Source organism: Elephas maximus, chromosome 10 (assembly GCF_024166365.1).
Source record: "Elephas maximus indicus isolate mEleMax1 chromosome 10, mEleMax1 primary haplotype, whole genome shotgun sequence".
Lineage (NCBI taxonomy): Eukaryota > Metazoa > Chordata > Mammalia > Proboscidea > Elephantidae > Elephas > Elephas maximus.
The window spans coordinates 107,228,678-107,246,655 of NC_064828.1; the positions used below are offsets into that span (position 1 = coordinate 107,228,678).

The window sequence follows — 17,978 nt, forward strand, 5'->3', positions numbered from 1 at the left end:
GGTGACTCAGTTAGTAGTGGCCAAATGGAATGAGGTCATGGGAATGAAGATGGAAAGTGAGTCTCTTCCAGGATGAACTGGAGAGTCCATTGATGCCATGGCCGCGGGGAGACTGTTGCATGCACGCATGCTTGGAGACAAATAAGCACCTTCATAGTTTTTCCTGTCTTCAAGGGGCTTTTGTCAGAATCTCCCACTGGGAAGCTGAGTTTTATCTGAGTTTCTTAGAATCCTGTTTCCATTCCTAGTTCTATATAGGGTACACCTTGGGTATATCCAGAAGGGGAACCAGCAGTGGTGTAATCAGGAGTGTTGCCAGCAACTGGGGGCTAATGGGACTGCCTATAAAGTGGCAGACTTAGCTGTGGCTCAGCTATAACAACGCTCTATGGTTTCCTTTTTCCATTAGTCTTTGCTCCCACTTCACTGGAAGTATTAAAAAAATGTATTGATTCAGCTAATATTGCTTTATGGGGGCCAATGCCCTATAACTTAACCTTTCTGCTTTTATTGACTACTGCTATATATATTGCACTATACATTCTGTGTTGTCATATGGAAAAACAACGTCACAGTGCTATTCTCAAAAATAGATAACCTAATTTTTTTTTTTTTAATCTTTGCCCTAGTAACCTGTGAGCACACCTGAGCTCTTTCTGATTTTTTTCTAAATCAAGAAGTAAAAGGGAGCTAGGAGTAAAAAAAAAAACTTTTTTTTTTTTTTTGTACAGCTGTTAAAATCATATAAGCAGAAACAAATAAACCATGACCTATCTTGAATTTATTTTACCATTGAGGGTCTTTCATGATGTAACTGGAATGGCCAAGTCACAGCACTCTGAATGTGACCTTTGGGAGGTTTCTAAGAGAAGAACTGGACCTTTCCTGCCCTCTAGAAGCTGATCTTTATTCACCAGTTGTCTCTTCACTGCTTACCCAGGTGCCACTAAGTCCAGCCTGCTCTCAGCACCCAGCATAGTCAGTATGTTTGTGCCGGCACCCGAGGAGTTCACTGATGAGCAGCCCACCGTGATGACCGACAAGTAAGCTGGCCGTTATGTTCTTCACCGCGTTGCAGAGTTAGACTTCGGTCACGTGGGTGTAAGAAGGCGTCCCAGAAGGCAGGCTTTGGTCCTGTGGCATAATTCGCTCTTTAAGTGGGTGTAGCGTGTCAATGTGCACTTGTGATTTTAGAGACATGGTGTCACATGGGCAGCTTCTACGTATGCCTAGGAATTTTTCTTTTTTTAATTTGGACAAATGCAAAAACTATTCACTTACTGATTGTCTCTAGAAATAACTTCATAGGAATAAAATCCCTCAACCAGAAGCTTCAGACGGTTAGGATGGGAACAAGTACGAGACTTGATTCTTGTTCCACCCAGCCAGTAGAATTCATTCTCTGAATCTCAGATCGGTTATGTCACCTTTTAGCTGGTCAGTTTTCAGTATCCCCAGATTTCTTGTAGGCTTAAGGTGCAAGTATCTTAGCCCTGGTGGCACTGCAAAGTTGTAAAGAGGTGGGCTGCTAACCAAAATGTCGGTGGTTCAAATCCACCAGCCGCCTCTTGGAAGCCCTATGGGGCAGTTCTACGCTGTCCTGTAGGGTCACTGTGAGCCAGAATCAACTGGATGGCAATGGGTTGGAGTTGTTTTTGGTTTTCAGATTTGGTTTCACCAGGAACTCTTTCTCCAAGCCCATCACCTTTTCTAGAGCGTGTCTAATCTGTTCTCACTTCTGTGATTTCATGGGTGTCCTTCCCTCTGTACTGTCTCTGCCTGGTGAACTCTTATTCATGCTTCAAGACTCAGCTTAAGGCAAAGTTTCCCTGACCGCTCTAGGCAGAATTACTCAAGCCATTCTCTTGAGTTTCTATAGCATTTAGTACATATCTCTATTATAGAACTTACCGTATTGTATTTTAATTATTTTTTTGTTTATACATTTATGTTCTGTAATAGATTGTGAGATCCTTGGGGAATGGACCATTTCTTCTGTATTTTATGCTATTAGCTTCCAGTATGTTGCCTGGCACACACATATATGTTGAGCAAGTATGAGAAAAAATAAGAGTTGCAGGATTTTAAGTTCGGAGGGATCCACTTGTCCCAGAAAGGCTTCCTGGTAAAGATGACCCAGTTGATGAATTGCATAGGCCTCTGATAAAAGGAGAGGAGGATGAGGTGGAAGGGGCTGGTGTGAGTGTCCATGTGGCTGAGCACAGCTGATGGTCATTACTGAAGAAGTGAAGGTGCCCATCTTGTACAGCCACCTGTGAAGGGCTCCTCTCAGTCTTCCTTTCGTGTAATTTCCCCCATTTCATGTCCTCCTCCAAGTTCCAATCCTTCCTTATTAGCTTTCCAGATGCCTTTGTGATATTCCATCTCTCTTCTTTTTATTCACAATTGTGAATCCTATATTTTAAAAATTCAATTGGGAAAGAGTTTTTTTTTTAATAACTTTATTTTTGCTTATTTTTGGGAAGGTTTCAGATGGAAGGTCCCAATAGCAGTCATAATTTTGGTTTCCTTGCTATCTCCAGTAGACTTCCCCTTCCCTTTACAAAGCTGCACAGCTGGGGCAACAAAGAGCTCTGGCTTTGGTTGAAGGTTCCTGGGTAGTGCATCGGTTTGTGCTCAACTACTAACCTGAAGATTGGCAGTTTGAACCCACCCATCGATGCTGTGGAAGAAAGGTCTAATGGCCTGCTTCCACAAAGATTACAGCCAAGGAAACCCTATGGGATACTTATACTCTGTAACACAGGGGGTTGACATGAATCAGAATTGACTTCATGGCAAAGGGTTTGGGTCTTTTGGTTTGGCTTTCATTGAGTTCAGTTAAACCTACACTAAAAAAAAACTTGAAAACTTGTTACTGTCAAGTCGATTCCAACTCATAGCAACCTTATAGGACAGAGTAGAACTGCACCATAGGGTTTTTAAGGAGTGGCTGGTGGATTTGAACTGCTGACCTTTTGGTTAGCAGCCAAGCTCTTAACCACTGCACCAGCAGGCCTCCTAAACCCACACTAAAAAAAAAAAAAATTTTTTTTTTAAGACACTACAAATACCAATAAGTTTTAAGTTACTTAAGAACAGGTATCATATTATTTGTGTTTTACATATTAAATTCAATAGGTACAGTGAGTTTTTAAAACTGACCTGAGCAAGTGGTAGAGAAGAGACTGCAATCCAAACTCTCCTGGCCTTCCAGAGTGTTCTGTTCACTCGATGACCCCATCTCCCACCTGCAAATAGGACATTTTTTAATCTAAAAGCTTAGGAAGGCTTCTATATGTGCCTAGGCATTTTTCTTTTTTAATTTGGACAAATACAAAAAATGTCCATTAGTGATTATCCCCAGTGGTCATTTCACATGCATAAACTCCCTGGACCAGAAGCCTCACACTGTTAGTCCAATTAGCACTCATAAGAGGGAGCAATAAATCACGTGCAGGCCAGATGTTTGTGAGCTGGCAGGATGTTTTCCGTAATCAGAGAAACCTTCATGCTCAGTGCTCTGCATGCTGTTTCTTCGTCTGTACTGATGATGGCACTGGAGTCTCCTTTTTATCCTTTTGGAAACTTTTCCAGGACTCATCAGAAATGGCTATGTGCGGTTTGTTGTATTTTGAAACCACTGATTGACTTTTATGGAAAGCGTCCCTCTGTTTTACCTGCAGGTGCCATGACTGTGGGGCCATTCTGGAAGAATACGATGAAGAAACTCTTGGGCTAGCCATTGTGGTTCTCTCAACATTCATTCACTTAAGTCCGGACTTGGCGGCCCCGCTGTTGCTGGACATCATGCAATCTGTGGGAAGGTGAATGTCTGGCTTCTGTTTTGTTTTGGAGAAAGGAACCTTATTCAGTCTATAGCTGGAAATAAAAACTACCAGCTCAAAAGTGAAACATCCAGTAGCCTTTTAGATGCTTGATATTTGTGGGATCAGCTCAGACTATTTCAAAAAATGGACTAGACGGATCTTTTCACTGAATTCCCCAGCTGTGTAGTGTCATGAATCCTCAGTGTCAGAGTGATGCTAGAGGAAAGTATACTAAAAATCCTGCTGTTTCTTGTTTTCAATTACTACATGAGCTAGTGTATGTAAAGGTGCTTAGAACAGTGCCTGGTTAATGGTAAGCATATTATACTTACTAGCTATTATATAATAATAAAAAAAATTTTTTTTTATTATTATTATAATAGTTATCTCTCTTTACCTGTTTTCAGATGGATTCTCTAGGTATTTTCTAGTCTTGAGGATATCTCACTTAGCTATGCAACTTAGGCCATTGCCATGTGAAGGGATAAATAGAAATATAGCAGGTTTCACATTTCTGACTTGGATGCAAGAATAATGAACTCATTTTGGGAACAGGGCCTTCAGCCTGATAGAGTGAAGATTACGTTTTGCTGCTTTGAGAATGTTCATGTCAAGACAATTCCATTTAGTCGATAATTAATTAGAATATGATATATTTCATGGATATGAAAAAAAGTTTAAATTCAGTAACAAACAAACTGTAGTCCTGGCATATACAATTTATAGGAGAGGACTGAATTAAATTCCACAGGAATTGACTAAGTACCTAATCTGTGCTAGCACAGTGCTAGGGACTTTAGGCTGTAAAGAAGCTCTTGTCCTCAAGTACTCTGTGGCTTGGTTGTTGAAGAGGACAGCTATATATGGGATAATTAAGTAGCCATACAAGATTGGACATGGTTAAGTGCTGTCATTGGTGGTGTGAGTGGTAAGTGCTATGGAAGTTCAGGATGGAAAAAGCCTGGATGGAGGAGATGAGACGAGGACTCTGCAAATTCCTGGTATTTGACGGAGGGAAAGAGAATGGATCTTAATGGAGCTAAAATGTAATCTTTTATTGAATGAAGAAATGCTAATGTTGAATTAAAGACAAACAGAAAAGGATTAGGAAGACAAATGCACAAACAAACAAACAAAACAAAAGGGCAAAAACAAAAAAAACCTCAATCCCCAAAATATATCACTGTCTTATCCTCCTTTCCTCATTTTATTCTGTTTTATCCCTAGGAGTCATAGAGTAAGAGAAGGTGTAAAAGTCAGCCTAACTAGTCCACCTCAAATTCTTAGAACTAGCCAATGTGCAAAGTAAGTAACTAATATGGGGAAAAGATAAATCACTTAATCAAAGTAAGTGACAATATGTGAGAAAAGATAAATCATTTCATTTAAGCCCTTGATTTTTACCTCATTATAATAACTATAGAATGCATGTTGTATCAGCTATCAACTTGTGGAGCTGAGGGATTTTATTAATGCAAGTTCACAATTTTGACTGTTTTAGTTTTAGAACAGGTAGAATCGTTGCTTTGCTCTGTCACCATCTCCTGGAAACAGCCAATCTAAGTGATGATAGATAGGCAAAGGGCCATTGTTTTTGTTTTTTGTTTGTGTTAACATAGCAAGAATAAACCATGTTCAAGCACTGCCAACTGTTAAGCTGGAAACACATGAGCTTTGAAGAAAAGCAAGGGAAAAACAGTAGCAGGTTCTATTTTACATTTTTACATATACCTATATTTAAATCTCTCCCTCTTTGGTAGACTAGCAAGGGACAGTAAGAGCACTTAAGGCAAGCTGCGACAATTTCTAGAAATCTAAAGCTAGTTACCAAAGTTACCAAGAAATCCATCTGGATGGAAGGAATACACAGAGTCACTGTACCAAAAAGAATTGATCGACATCCAACCATTTCAGAGATGGCATATGATCAAGAACCAATGGTACCGAAGAAAGAAGTCCAGGCTGCACTGAAGGCATTGGGGAAAAACAAGGCTTCAGGAATTGATGGAATACCAACTGAGATATTTCAGCAAACGAATGGAATGCTTGAAGTGCTGACTCGTTTATGCCAAGAAATTTGGAAGACAACTACCTGGCCAACCTACTAGAAGGGATCATATTTGTGCCCATTCCAAAGAAAGGTGATCCAATAGGATTTGGAAATTACCAAACAATATCATTAATATAGTATTGTTATATTAATTAATCCCCCACGTGTCTGTCAGTTTGTCATACTGTGGAGGCTTGCATGTTTTTGTGATGCTGGAAGTTATGCATACTGCATATTGCTCATATGCAAGTTCAAGCTGAAACTGAAGAAAATCAGAGCAAGCCCACGAGAGCCAAATTATGACCTTGAGTATATCCCACCTGAATTTAGAGACTGTCTGAAGAATAGATTCGACACATTGAACACTAGTGGCCGAAGACCAGACAAGTTGTGGAATGACATCAAGGACATCATCCATGAAGAAAGCAAGAGGTCACTGAAAAGACGGGAAAGAAAGAAAAGACCAAGATGGATGTCAGAGGAGACACTGAAACTTGCTCTTGAGCGTCGAGTGGCTAAAGCAAAAGGAAGAATTGATGAAGTAAATGAACTGAACAGAAGATTTCAAAGGGCGTCTCGAGAAGAAAAAGTAAAGTATTATAATGACATGTGCAAAGAACTAGAGATGGAAAACCAAAAGGGAAGAACACGCTCAGCATTTCTCAAGCTGAAAGAACTGAAGAAAAAATTCAAGCCTCGAATTGCAGTAGTGAAGGATTCTATGGGGAAAATATTAAATGACGCAGGAAGCATCAAAAGAAGATGGAAGGAATACACAGAGTCATTATACCAAAAAGAATTAGTCGGTGTTCAACCATTTCAAGAGGTGGCATATGATCAGGAACCGATGGTACTGAAGGAAGAAGTCCAAGCTGCTCTGAAGGCATTGGTGAAAAACAAGGCTATGGGAATTGATGGAATATCAACTGAGATGTTTCAACAAATAGATGCAGTACTGGAGGTGCTCACTCGTCTATGCCAAGAAATATGGAAGACAGCTTCCTGGCCAACTGACTGGAAGAGATCTGTATTTATGCCTATTCCCAAGAAAGGTGATCCAACCGAATGTGGAAATTATAGAACAATATCATTAATATCATACACAAGCAAAATTTTGCTGAAGATCATTCAAAAAATTGTTGCAGCAGTATATTGACAGGGAACTGCCAGAAATTCAGGTCAGTTTCAGAAGAGGACGTGGAACCAGGGATATCATTGCTGATGTCAGATGGATCCTGGCTGAAAGCAGAGAATACCAGAAGGATGTTAACCTGTGTTTTATTGGCTATGCAAAGGCATTTGACTCTGTGGATCATAACAAATTATGGATAACGTTGCGAAGAATGGGAATTCCAGAGCACTTAATTGTGCTCATGAGGAAGCTTTACATAGATCAAGAGGCAGTTTTTCGGATAGAACAAGGGGATACTGATTGGTTTAAAGTCAGGAAAGGTGTGTGTCAGAGTTCTATTCTTTCACCATACCTATTCAATCTGTATGCTGAGCAAATAATCTGAGAAGCTGGACTGTATGAAGAAGAACAGGGCATCAGGATTGGAGGAAGACTCATTAACAACCTGCATTATGCAGATGACACAACCTTGCTTGCTGAAAGTGAAAAAGACTTGAAGCACTTCCTAATGAAGATCAAAGACCACAGCCTTCAGTATGGATTGCAACTCAGCGTAAAGAAAACAAAAATCCTCACAGCTGGACCAATGAGCAACATCATGATAAATGGAGAAAAGATTGAAGTTGTCAAAGATTTCGTTTTATTTGGATCCACAATCAACAGCCAAGGAAGTAGTAGTCAAGAAATCAAAAGACGCGTTGAGTTGGGTAAATCTGCTGCAAAGGACCTCTTTAAAGTGTTGAAGAGCAAAGATGTCACCTTGAGGACTAAGGTGCACCTGACCCAAGCCATAGTATTTTCAACCGCATCATATGCATTTGAAAGCTGGACGATGAATAAGGAAGACCGAAGAAGAGTTGACGCCTTTGAATTGTGGTGTTGGAGAAGAATATTGAATATACCATGGACTGCCAAAAGAGCGAACAAATCTGTCTTGGAAGAAGTGCAGCCAGAATGCTCCTTAGAGGCAAGAATGGCGAGACTGCATCTTACATACTTTGGACATGTTGTCAGGAGTGATCAATCCCTGGAGAAAGACATCATGCTTGGCAGAGTACAGGGTCAGTGGAAAAGAGGAAGACCCTCAATGAGGTGGATTGACACAGTGACTGCAACAATGAGCTCAAGCATAACGATTGTAAGGATGGTGCAGGACCATGTAGTGTTTCGTTCTGTTGTGCATAGGGTCACTGTGAGTCAGAACCGACTCGATGACACCTAACAACAACAACAGTATTAATTAATATCATTAATATTGCGTGTAAGTAAAATTTTGCTGAAGATAATTCAAAAGTGGTTGCAGCAATGCATTGACAAGGAACTGCCAGGATTTCCAGCAAGATTCAGAAGAGGGTGTGGAATGAGAGATAATCATTGCTAATGTCAGATGGATCTTGGCTAAAAGCAAAGAATACCAGAAAGAAGTTGACCTGTGCTTTATTGACTATGCAAAGGCATTTGACTACGTGCGTCATAACAAATTATGGATAACATTGCAAAGAATGGGAATTCCAGAACACTTAATTGTGCTCCTGCAGAGCCTATACACAGACCAAGAGGCAGTCGTTGGAATAAAACAAGGGGATACTGCATGGTTTAAGATCAGGAAAGGTGTGCATCAGGGTTGTATCCTTTTACCATACTTACTCAATCTGTGTGCTGAGCAAATAATCCGAGAAGCTGGACTATATGAAGAAGAATGCAGCATCAGGATTGAGGAAGTTCATTAACAACCTGCGTTATGCAGATGACACAACCTTGCTTGCTGAGAGTGAAGAGGACTTGAAGCACTTACTGATGAAGTTTAAGACTACAGCCTTCAGTATGGATTACACCTCAACATAAAAAAAAAAATCCTCATAACTGGACCAATAAGCAACATTATTAAATACGGAGAAAAGATTCAAGTTGTCAAGGATTTCATTTTATTTAGATCCACAATCAATGCCCATGGAAGCAACAGTCAAGAAATCAAACAACATATTGCATTGGGCAAATCTGCTGCAAGAGACCTCTTTAAAGTGTTAAAAAGCAAAGATGTCACCTTGAGGACTAAGGTACACCTGACCCAAGCCAGGGTATTTTTAATAGTCTCATTTGCATGCCAAACCTGGACAATGAATAAGGAAAACTAAAAAAGAATTGATGCATTTGAATTATGGCATTGGCGAAGAATATTCAATATACCATGGACTGCCAGAGGAATGAACAAATCTGACTTGGAAGAAGGACAGCCGGAATGTTCCTTGGACACAAGGATAATGAGACTTCATCTCAGTACTTTGGACGTGTTATCAGGAGGGGCCAGTCCCTGGAGAAGGACATCATGCTTAGTAAAGTGGAGCGTCCGAGAAAAAAAGAAGACCATCAATGAGATGGATTGGCACAGTGGCTGTAACAGTGGGCTCACGCCACGAATGTGAGGATGGTGCAGGACCAGGCAGTGTTTCATTCTGTTGTACACAGGGTCACTGAGTCAGAACTGACTTCAGGGCACCTAACAACACCACCACCAAAATCATGGCTTGGCAGTCAACTGAATTATGGCTTCCTTGCATGCCTTAAGGAAGAACATGTAGAATACTACCTCGAAGAACAGATGAGTTAATGTGGGTTTACGAATGCTTTATTTATTTATGCTAGTCACGGCCACAAAACCCATTCCCAAAGGTGTTTTAGAGTATGTAAACTCAGCGTAATCCCTTTGTTTACCACCTAAGCCTTTCCCAATGGGATTCAATATTTTGCTCTCTACTTAAACCAAAAAAAAAAAAAAAAAAACCAAACCCATTGCCCTCAAGTTGATTTGACTCACAGTGACCCTATGGGACAGATTAGAATTGCCCCATAGGGCTTCCAAGGCTGTAATCGGAAACCCTGGTTGGGTAGTGGTTAAGTGCTACGGCTGCTAATCAAAGGATCGGCAGTTCAAATCCGCCAGGCGCTCCTTGGAAACTCTATGGGGCAGTTCTCGTCTGTCCTATAGGGGCGCTATGAGTCAGAATCCACTCCATGGCAATGGGTTTTGTTTTTTGTTTTTTGTTATCTTTACAAAAGCAGACTGCCACATCTTTCTCCTGCTGAGCAGCTGGTGAGTTTGAACCACTGACCTTTTGGTTAGCAGCCTAGCACTGCTAGGCACCCCCATTAGGGCTCCCTTACTCTTAGATCCTTCTTAAAATTTACCCTATATGGTTTTCTAAGTATAAAATGATATTTGCTGCACCCTAATTATGGTTTACTTCATTTCCCAATGTTCATGTATTTGTTACAGTGTCATTAGTAGGACACAGCCCCATAACCAAAGCAAATGAGAGTGGTGTCTCTGTTGCTAGATGGACCCTCTGGTCCTCTCCACCTGGGTTCTTGGCTTAACTCACTCTTGTAGTCTTAAGAAAGTAAATAAATTTGCAGCAAGCATTCCCCTTATTTGTTTCTTCAATATCGTACTTACCAAGGCACGTTCTTCTAAATCCACCAATTTAGTAATCTACTTTCTGCATACCTATAACCATATACCTTTTAAAAATTAAATGTTATATATTGATCTCTTAAGACATTTTTCTCAATACAAATAGAATTCTCATCATTATCAACTCAACACTTAGCTAGCAAATACCTGTTACCTATTTTACTATATTATAGAGACTTTTACAGTTCATGATTTGTTGTAGTTAGATTTCAGAAGTCCTATACAAAGACATGAATTCTGAATTGAGTTAATATGGGAATGAAGTGGATCAAATGTCTAACCTCGCTGTAGAGGCCATTTTGTAGATTAGCCTGGTGGTAGAAAACCAACTTACCTTCATGCTAAGTGGAAATGGAAGTTTCTGACATGGTGCAGAAAGTAGGTCTCAGGGACTGACTACTGAGTGGGCCCTCAGTCCCTGGTCAAGGAAATTATACTTGCCTCCCCATCTAACCCCGAGGCTCAACAGATCCTACACAAGTCCTCATGCATTTCCTCATGAAGACCCAAGATATTCTTGTGACTCTGTTTACCTTATTTCCTAGGTTGGCGTCCAGTACTACTTTTTCTAATCAAGCAGAAAGGTAAGGTCCTAAATGGAGCCCAAACCTCACCTCCTGTTTGTCCCCTGTGTGTGTTCATCCTACTTCTAAAGCACTGAAGTGTACACCATGGAAGAAATTTTATTAGGTTCCAGTCCTAACGCTAGTTCCATTTATGTGAAGAAAAAGCAAAGTCACAGACAGCAGTAGTTGTTCATTTTCTGCTCAGGCCTTGATTCGTTTACTCAGTCAAGAAATAATTTTAAGTCCACTGTGTGCCAGCCACTGTGCTAGATACTTAAGACACCATTAAGGGCAAAACTGACATGGTTCCCACCTTCATGGAGAGGCAAAGGCGAGTAAGAGATTCACACAGATTTTTAATTGTAAACTGTGGTAAGTGCTGTGAAGAAAATACACAGAGTGTTATGAGACTTATATGACATTTATTCATTCAGCAAGCATTTGTTGACTGCTAGACATGATGGTTGTTAACAAACAGCAAATCTCAACTCTTGTGGAACTTACATTCTAGTTGAGGAGGCAGACAATAAGCAAATTAACAAACAGTTTAATTTAATGTCATTCTCGTTAAATGCCATGAAAAATAACACAGCAGAGGCAGGGGATAGAGGGTGACTGGGAGTGGTATCTTAGATGTACTGGTCAGAGAAGGCCTTTCTGAGGAGGTGATATTTGAATAAAGTGAGGGAGTGAATCATGCAGCAATTTATGGAAAGAACATTCCAGGCAGAGGGAACAGGAAAGGCCAAGGCTTTAAGTCAGGAGCATGCCTTGTAGATGAGAGGAACCAGACCAATGTGGTGGGCAGACATAAATGTACTTTCCCTTATATACTTCAGCATTAATTTAAGTTCAATTTTTGTTCATAGCTTTTCCTTTTGTTGCAAAATCTACATACAAGGAAGTACACAAACCTTAAGCGTCCATTCACTGAGTTTTGACAAACGCATTCACTTGTGTAATCCAAACCCTTGTCAAGATATGGGCCACTGCGGTCACTCCCAGAAAGTTTCCCCATGCACCTTCCCAGAGTTTCATATAAATGGAATCATACTCTGCGTACTCTTTTGTGTAGGGCTTCTTTTACTCAGCATAATATTTTTGAGATTTGTTCATGTCGTTGCATATATAAGTAGTTTGTTTCTTTTCTAGAGCGGAGTAGTGGCCCATAGTTTATTTATTTTCCTGTTGATGGACTTCAGGGCTGTTTCTAGATTTGGGCTATGAACATTCTTATATAAATCTTTTTGTAAACAAATGCTTTTATTTCTTTTGTCTAAGGAAGAGTTGTTTGTCTAAGAAAGAATCCTTTGCCTACTCTCAAGTCATGAAGATGTTCTCCAGTTTTCCTCTAGAAGCTTTATGGCTTTAGCATTTCTATTTAGGTCTATGGTACATCTCAAATTAATTTTTATGTGTAATGTGTAGTAGAGGTTGGACTTCTTTTTATGCATGTAGATATGCAATTATTTCAGCCCAATTAAAAAAATAAAAATGACTTCCTCTTTCCCATTGGATCACTTTGGTTCTGTTGAACATCAAAAAACCACTTAAGGCTGAGCTCCTTATGTTGGTCCATTGTTCTATTTGTTGATCCTTACACTGACTTCACACTGTCTTGATTACTGTAGCTTTACTCTGTCTTGAAGTCAGGTAGCATGACTTCGGTCGTCTTCTTCAAGATTTCTTCCATGTAAATTTTAGACTTAGTGTCTTGATTTTGACCAGAACAAAAAAGCCTACTGGAATTGCATTGAAACTATAAATCAATTGGCATCTTAAAAATACTGAGTTGTCTAATTTGTGAACAGTACTCTCAGTAATGTGTTGTGGTTTTTAGTGTAGAAGTCTGCCCATCTTTTGTTAAATATATTCCCAAGAATTTTATGTGGCTTACAAAAAAAAAAAAAAAAAACTTTATTGTGTCTTTGGTGAAGGTTTACACAGCAGTTTAGGTTCCCATTTGACAATTTCTACGCAAATTATTCAGTGACATTGGTTACATTCTTCACAATGTGTGAACATTCTCATTACTATTTCTGTTCTGGTTGTTCTGTTTCCATTAATCTAGTTTCCCTGCCTCCTTACCTTCTCATCTTTGTTTTAAAGTAATTGTTGACCATTTGGTCCCATGTAAATGATTTTTTAAAGGAGCCCAGTACTCATGGATGATATTCTTTATTTTGTGAGCCAATCTGTTATTTAGCTAAAAGGTGACCTCAGGGGCTAATTTCAATTCCAGGTTTAAAAAGTACCTCTGGGCACTAGTCTTGGGGAGTCCTCCAGTGTCAACTGGTCCAGTAAGTCTGGGTTTTTTAGGAATTCAAGGTTCTGTTCCACATTTTTCTCCCGTTCTATCAGGATAAGTATTTTGTGTTTTTTAATGCTAATGTAAATGGAATTAAAAAAAAATTTCACTTTCCAATTTTTTTGCTGCTAGTATATAAATATATAATTGATTTTTCTATATTAACCTTGTATCCTTGCTAACTTCACTGATTTGTTCTGCTAGTTGCTCTGTAGATTTCTTAGGATTTTGTACATAAAAAATCGTATCATTCGTAATTAGTGACAGTTTTACTTTTTCCTTTTTGATCTTTATACCTTTTACTTCTTTTTACTGACTACTTGCAATGGCGAGGGCCTCCAGTACAGTAATAGAGTGTGAGAGTAGGCACCCTTGCCTTGCTCCCCATCTTATAGATGAAGTGTTCAGTCTCTCACCATTAGTTATTATCTCAGCTCTGGGTTTGTTATAGCTGCCCTTTATCAGTTCGAGGATGTTCCCTTATATTTCTAATTTACTGGGAGTTTTTTCATGACTGTGTTGAATTTCGTCCAGTGTGTTTTCTGTATCTACTGAAATAACTGTATGGCTTTTTCTTTTACTCCTTTAATATGTTGAATTCCATTGATTGATTATCGAATGTTAAACCATTCTTACATTCTTGGGGTCAACTCTGCTTGTTCGTGATGTACCATCCTTTTTTAAAAATAATTTTATTTTTGGTGAAAATATACACAGCAATACCTGCTCCCGTTCCACAGTTTCTAGACACACTCTTCAGTGACATCGGTTAAATTCCTCACCTCGTGTCAACATTCTCGTTATTTCTTTTCTAGTTGTTTCAATGCACTTCCATTTACTTCATCTCTCTCCCCTAATCTTCTCATCTATGCTTTAAAATATCTGTTGATCCTTTGGTCTTATATGATTTTTTTATTTTTAAAGGAACGCAGTACTCAAAGGTGACAAACTTCACTCTTTGGGCTAAATTGTTACTTAGTTTAAAGGTGACTTCAGGGGATAGTTTCAATTCAAGGTTTGAAGAACAACTCAGGGCCGTAGTCTTCGGGACTCTTCCAGACTTAATAGGTCCAGTATGTCTGGATTCTTTAAGAGTTTGAAGGTCTGTTCCACATTTTCCTCCATTTTTATCAGGATTTCTCTATTATGTTCCTAATTAGAACGTTCAGTAGTAGTAGCTGGTCATCATCTAGTCCTTTTGTGCGCTATCCTTTTTAGCTATGGTTGGATCCAATGTTCATGAGGACTATTGGTCTTTTTTCTCTTTCTTTTTTTTATTGTAATGGCATTGGCTACTTTTAGATTTAGCATATGGCATCCTCATAAAGCAAACTGGCAAGGGTTCCCTCTATTTTCTGAAGTTTGTGTAAGCTTGGTGTTAATTCATCCTGGAGAACATTTTTGACTTCCAGCTTGAACCAGCATTTCGGGGTAGACATGGCATAATGAAACATAATGAAGGAGAGACTTTTCACTCTTTATCCATTTGGGTTCTTTGGTTTCCCTTCTCTTCCTTTAGTAACTTAGCCCTAATCACCTCAGGAAACATCCCTTCTGGCACTTTGCTCTAAGGGTCAGGGCCACATAAAGGTCTCTGGGCTCCTTTTTTAATGTGCGGAGGTGGTATAGGGAATAGAAGAGAAAATGGCATCTGTCCAAATCCTAGCCTTTTACAGGTGCCAGTTCAGATGCTCCATGAAAACTTCCCAGGTCTCCCAGTAAGAATGAACACCTGCCTCCTTAGAGCAGCTCTCTCTCTTAACCAAAGACACTTTCCTGGGAGGATCTTGCTGGTAACCAGTGTCCTGTGTTCTAACCCTGACTATCTCTGGACACATGGACTTAGTGGGTCACTTTTTCCCTCTGGGCCTGGAATAAGTCTGGACAGCTCTGGCACTTCATCGTTCTCCCTTTCTAAAAACTTGTTGTTTATGAAGATTAGGTGTAACTAGACTATTTCATCTTGTGGATGAAAATGACAGTGAGATATCCTGTAAGAGGATTGGTATATAAATGCCTAAACTCTAAAAAGCTATATGAGCAAATGATTGTTGGCTCATGACTCCTTGTTTTTTCTCTGCCTGTTAAACCCCAGCATGATGGTTCCTGGCAACGTGGCGGGCGTGGCCAAGCAGTTCCTGCGCTGTGTCTTCCATCAGCTGGCACCCAATGGCATCTTCCCACAGCTGTTCCAGAGCACCATCAAAGGTACGCCGCCCATGGGGGACCCAGAAGCTGCAGGCTGGGCTAGTCGTTCCCAGACGCTGCAGGCTGGGCTAGTCGTTGAAGCCTCGGCGCTACTAAACCTGACTGTTGGCTTTCCAGATGGGACTTTTTTACGGACCTTAGCCACTTCCCTGATGGACTTCAACGAGCTGAGCTCCATCGCTGCACTCAGTCAGCTCTTGGAGGTAGGTTTGCTTTAGTGATGCTCTAAGCCCCAGCTGCTTTTGAGGTCCATATTTCTCTTAGTCACCCTGTGTAGTACTGCCGAGGAAGAAATTCAAAGTCATTTAATTTAAAAAGTACCAAAACATTGGAAAGTGTCAGTTGGACATTACTGTTCCAAAACAATGGACTCGAACAGCCCAGTGATCATGAAGATGGTGCACGACCAGGCAGCGTTTTCTTATGTTATACTTAAGGTTTCTGCGAGTCGTTGCCAACTCGACAGCAGCTAACAACAATGCTGTTTGTTTGTTTTTTTTAAGCTGTACACTTTCAACTAAGTGGTGGGAGCCAGGCCCTGAGCCCTCACAGAACCAGTTGACTTTTGGAACTTGGAGTTGTGGGTAGAGGAGATTGGATTCAAGCGTCCACCTCACTGCTGGTTAGCTCTCTCAGTGAGCTTGGGGGCTTGCTGATTGCAACAGGGAACCTGCTGCTCCTATAGGCCTTACTCCCAGTTTCTGGCCTGGGGAATTCTTTCCAGCAAGCATCTTATTCATCCTTGTGTCTTCTTAGGACCTAGCCACGCCAACAGTAGGTGTTAGAAGATGCTTCTTCTTGCTCACGTTTTACTCTCCCTCACTGAGCCGAGATCACTAATTTTTTCCCCCAAGTTTGTCTGAACTTGTCAGCTTTTTCTGTCTCCCTCCTGCCTGTTACAATGGTTGGCCTATAGTAGGCACTCAACACATGCTTATAGCATGAACATGTGAGTTTTAAACTGATCGTCACCAAGTAGCTGTATGAGTTCCCATGCTGTCTCAGCAGTTGATTGCCTATGCTTTTGTGTTTTTAGGGTCTAAATAACAAAAAGAATTTACCAGCAGGGGGTGCTATGATACGCTGTTTGGAAAACATTGCTACCTTCATGGAAGCTTTGCCCATGGATTCTCCTAGCAGCCTCTGGTCTACAATCAGCAACCAGTTTCAGACATTCTTTGCCAAGCTGCCTTGCGTTTTACCTCTGAAGGTAAGATGAGACCAGGATTTCATTTGATGCTTTTTCTACTGTTTACAGATACTTCTAAAAGTTTTGCTTACCGAGAACAATACAAGAAGCAGGGTCTTGGGTGTTTTAATGTATTACCAAGGGCTGTAAAGCATCTCTATCAGCCACTGAGTGCAGAAAATTATTTAGATTGTTTTCTCCAATTGTTGCAGAATAACAACAATGTGCAGTGAGCAATTTTGGCTCAGTTACTGCATATATGTCCAGTTGATTGAAACAAAGGTCAGAAAGACATTAGTAGATTGTGTTTATCTAGAAATTTTCCTCAGGTAGATATTACTTAAATAGATAAATGGTTTTGTCTGAAAGGAGCCCAGAATGTAAAGTATCAGTTTTAGAGAATTATCTGAAGGGAAATGATTGCTTGTGTGTTTGCGAATAAAGAACTTGCAAGACCAACATGTTATTTCTGGTTGACTTTATCTTGTAGTTTTTTTTTTATCTTGTTACCATCTCTCCATGCTATGATTCCTGTCTACCCATGAATCTGAGTAGCTGAATAAATCCAAACAAGGAGGAACAGCGCTTTGATTCAAGTACACACATTTTAAGGTGGCATATAGAACCTCTCTTGGACCAGAGAGCCATCCAGGGCCATTCATTGCTAAAGAAACACACACTCCGAGAGAAGGAGTGGGGCAGGCGGGGCAAGTCCAAATGCCAGAGTTAAAATATTTTACTTGAACACTGACCATTTGGAAAGGCTGCCAGGTGTAAACAACTGGTGAGCCTAAAATTTCGTTAACAGTCAGCCCTGCCTCTAGGGGATATTGCATGCCAGGTTAATGAGCAGAGTGAGATGAGACAATAGCGGGAATTGAGACCCTTGAGTACTAGAAAGCATCATCTCTTCCAAAGATGTAAGCTGCCACCCCATGCCAGCTAATTGTTGTTATGTGGGATTGCAGGCTTGGCGTTGTCAGATCTTCCCCACTTCTTTTCAAGATGAAATTTCCTGATTTTAACCCTGGTGGGGTAGTGGTTAAATGCTATAGCTGCTAAGCAAGAGGTCAGCAGTTTGAATCCACCAGGCACTCCTTGGAAACTCTATGGGGCAGTTCTATTCTGTCCTATAGGGTCGCTATGAGTGGGAATCGACTTGACGGCAGTGAGTGGGTTAGGTGAGATCTGAGATCTGGGCACTGCCTCTAACATCTTCTGCC

At 40.3% G+C, this 17,978-nt stretch overlaps 1 protein-coding gene across 1 annotated transcript in view; it reads left to right on the top strand.

The window, feature by feature from the left end:
- Positions 1 to 17,978, top strand: part of UNC79 (unc-79 homolog, NALCN channel complex subunit) — a 220,952-nt gene that overhangs the window by 156,174 nt on the left and 46,800 nt on the right. The window contains exons 35-40 of the mRNA XM_049898829.1: positions 941 to 1,043; positions 3,687 to 3,827; positions 11,030 to 11,068; positions 15,454 to 15,566; positions 15,684 to 15,769; positions 16,603 to 16,776. Coding sequence (XP_049754786.1) covers positions 941 to 1,043; positions 3,687 to 3,827; positions 11,030 to 11,068; positions 15,454 to 15,566; positions 15,684 to 15,769; positions 16,603 to 16,776 — 656 coding nt within the window. The remainder of the gene's footprint in view (positions 1 to 940; positions 1,044 to 3,686; positions 3,828 to 11,029; positions 11,069 to 15,453; positions 15,567 to 15,683; positions 15,770 to 16,602; positions 16,777 to 17,978) is intronic.